We start from the raw sequence: 715 nt of genomic DNA, 5'->3' as shown, positions 1-715 counted from the left end.
CGTGCTCGAGCGCCGTCGCTCGCTCACCGTCGCCTGCTTCTATGCCCTCTCGCCGCTTGGCGCCGATGCCGTCATGTTTCTCGACGAGCTAACTCGAACAGCAACCTCGCGCGACGCCGTTGTCACCATCTATACCCGCCTCCTCGCCGGCGAGCCGCCCGAGCCTCCGGCGCTCGCCGCCCGTATCGCCGCCGCTCCGCTGGCGGCCACAACGCCCGGCGCCGCCCCAGCAAACGTCATCAAGATCCTCCGCTGGCGCCGCGAGGTCATCGCTGACGCCGCGCTTGGCTCGGATCCCATTCTGCTGCGCAAAGCTCGCCCGTCCTTTGCCGTCGCCGCGAACAGCCCGTCGGGACCGTCGCTAGCCGGCGGAGCGAGTGCCGCCCCGCGACCACTGGGAGACCTACGCTTGGGCCGCGGACGTGGCAGGCATCGACAGGCCTCGCTGCCCCTCGAAGACGTCTGGGCAAATGCCGTTGCCTCCGACAACTTGGTTCTCGCTGCCCGCGCCCAACTTCACGCTCGCGACACCATGCTCCTCGCCGCGGCGCAAGTCCATCTCGCGTCCATGACGCTCGCCCAGGCTACGCCTTCCTCGGCCCGCTCGCCGTTTACCGCCTCATTGGCTACCCCGGTTATGGCCTCGTCCGTTTTCGTTCTCCACGCAGCGGGCTGGCGACGCACTCGATCCGGGTTCCGGCCATCGACGGCTTTG

At 69.0% G+C, this 715-nt stretch overlaps 1 protein-coding gene across 1 annotated transcript in view; it reads left to right on the top strand.

Annotated features, from left to right (window-relative positions):
• AMSG_11471 (uncharacterized protein) overlaps positions 1-572 on the top strand; it is a gene marked incomplete at both ends in the record, with an annotated part of 2,065 nt that extends 1,493 nt beyond the window's left edge. The window contains 2 exons of the mRNA XM_013897196.1: positions 102-493; positions 555-572. Coding sequence (XP_013752650.1) covers positions 102-493; positions 555-572 — 410 coding nt within the window. The remainder of the gene's footprint in view (positions 1-101; positions 494-554) is intronic.
• Positions 573-715: the final 143 nt, after the last annotated feature.

The sequence above is a fragment of the Thecamonas trahens genome, assembly GCF_000142905.1.
Source record: "Thecamonas trahens ATCC 50062 unplaced genomic scaffold supercont1.88, whole genome shotgun sequence".
Lineage (NCBI taxonomy): Eukaryota > Apusomonadida > Apusomonadidae > Thecamonas > Thecamonas trahens.
The sequence above is the reverse complement of the archived record's forward strand: the minus strand, read 5'-3'. Positions and strand labels throughout refer to the sequence as shown.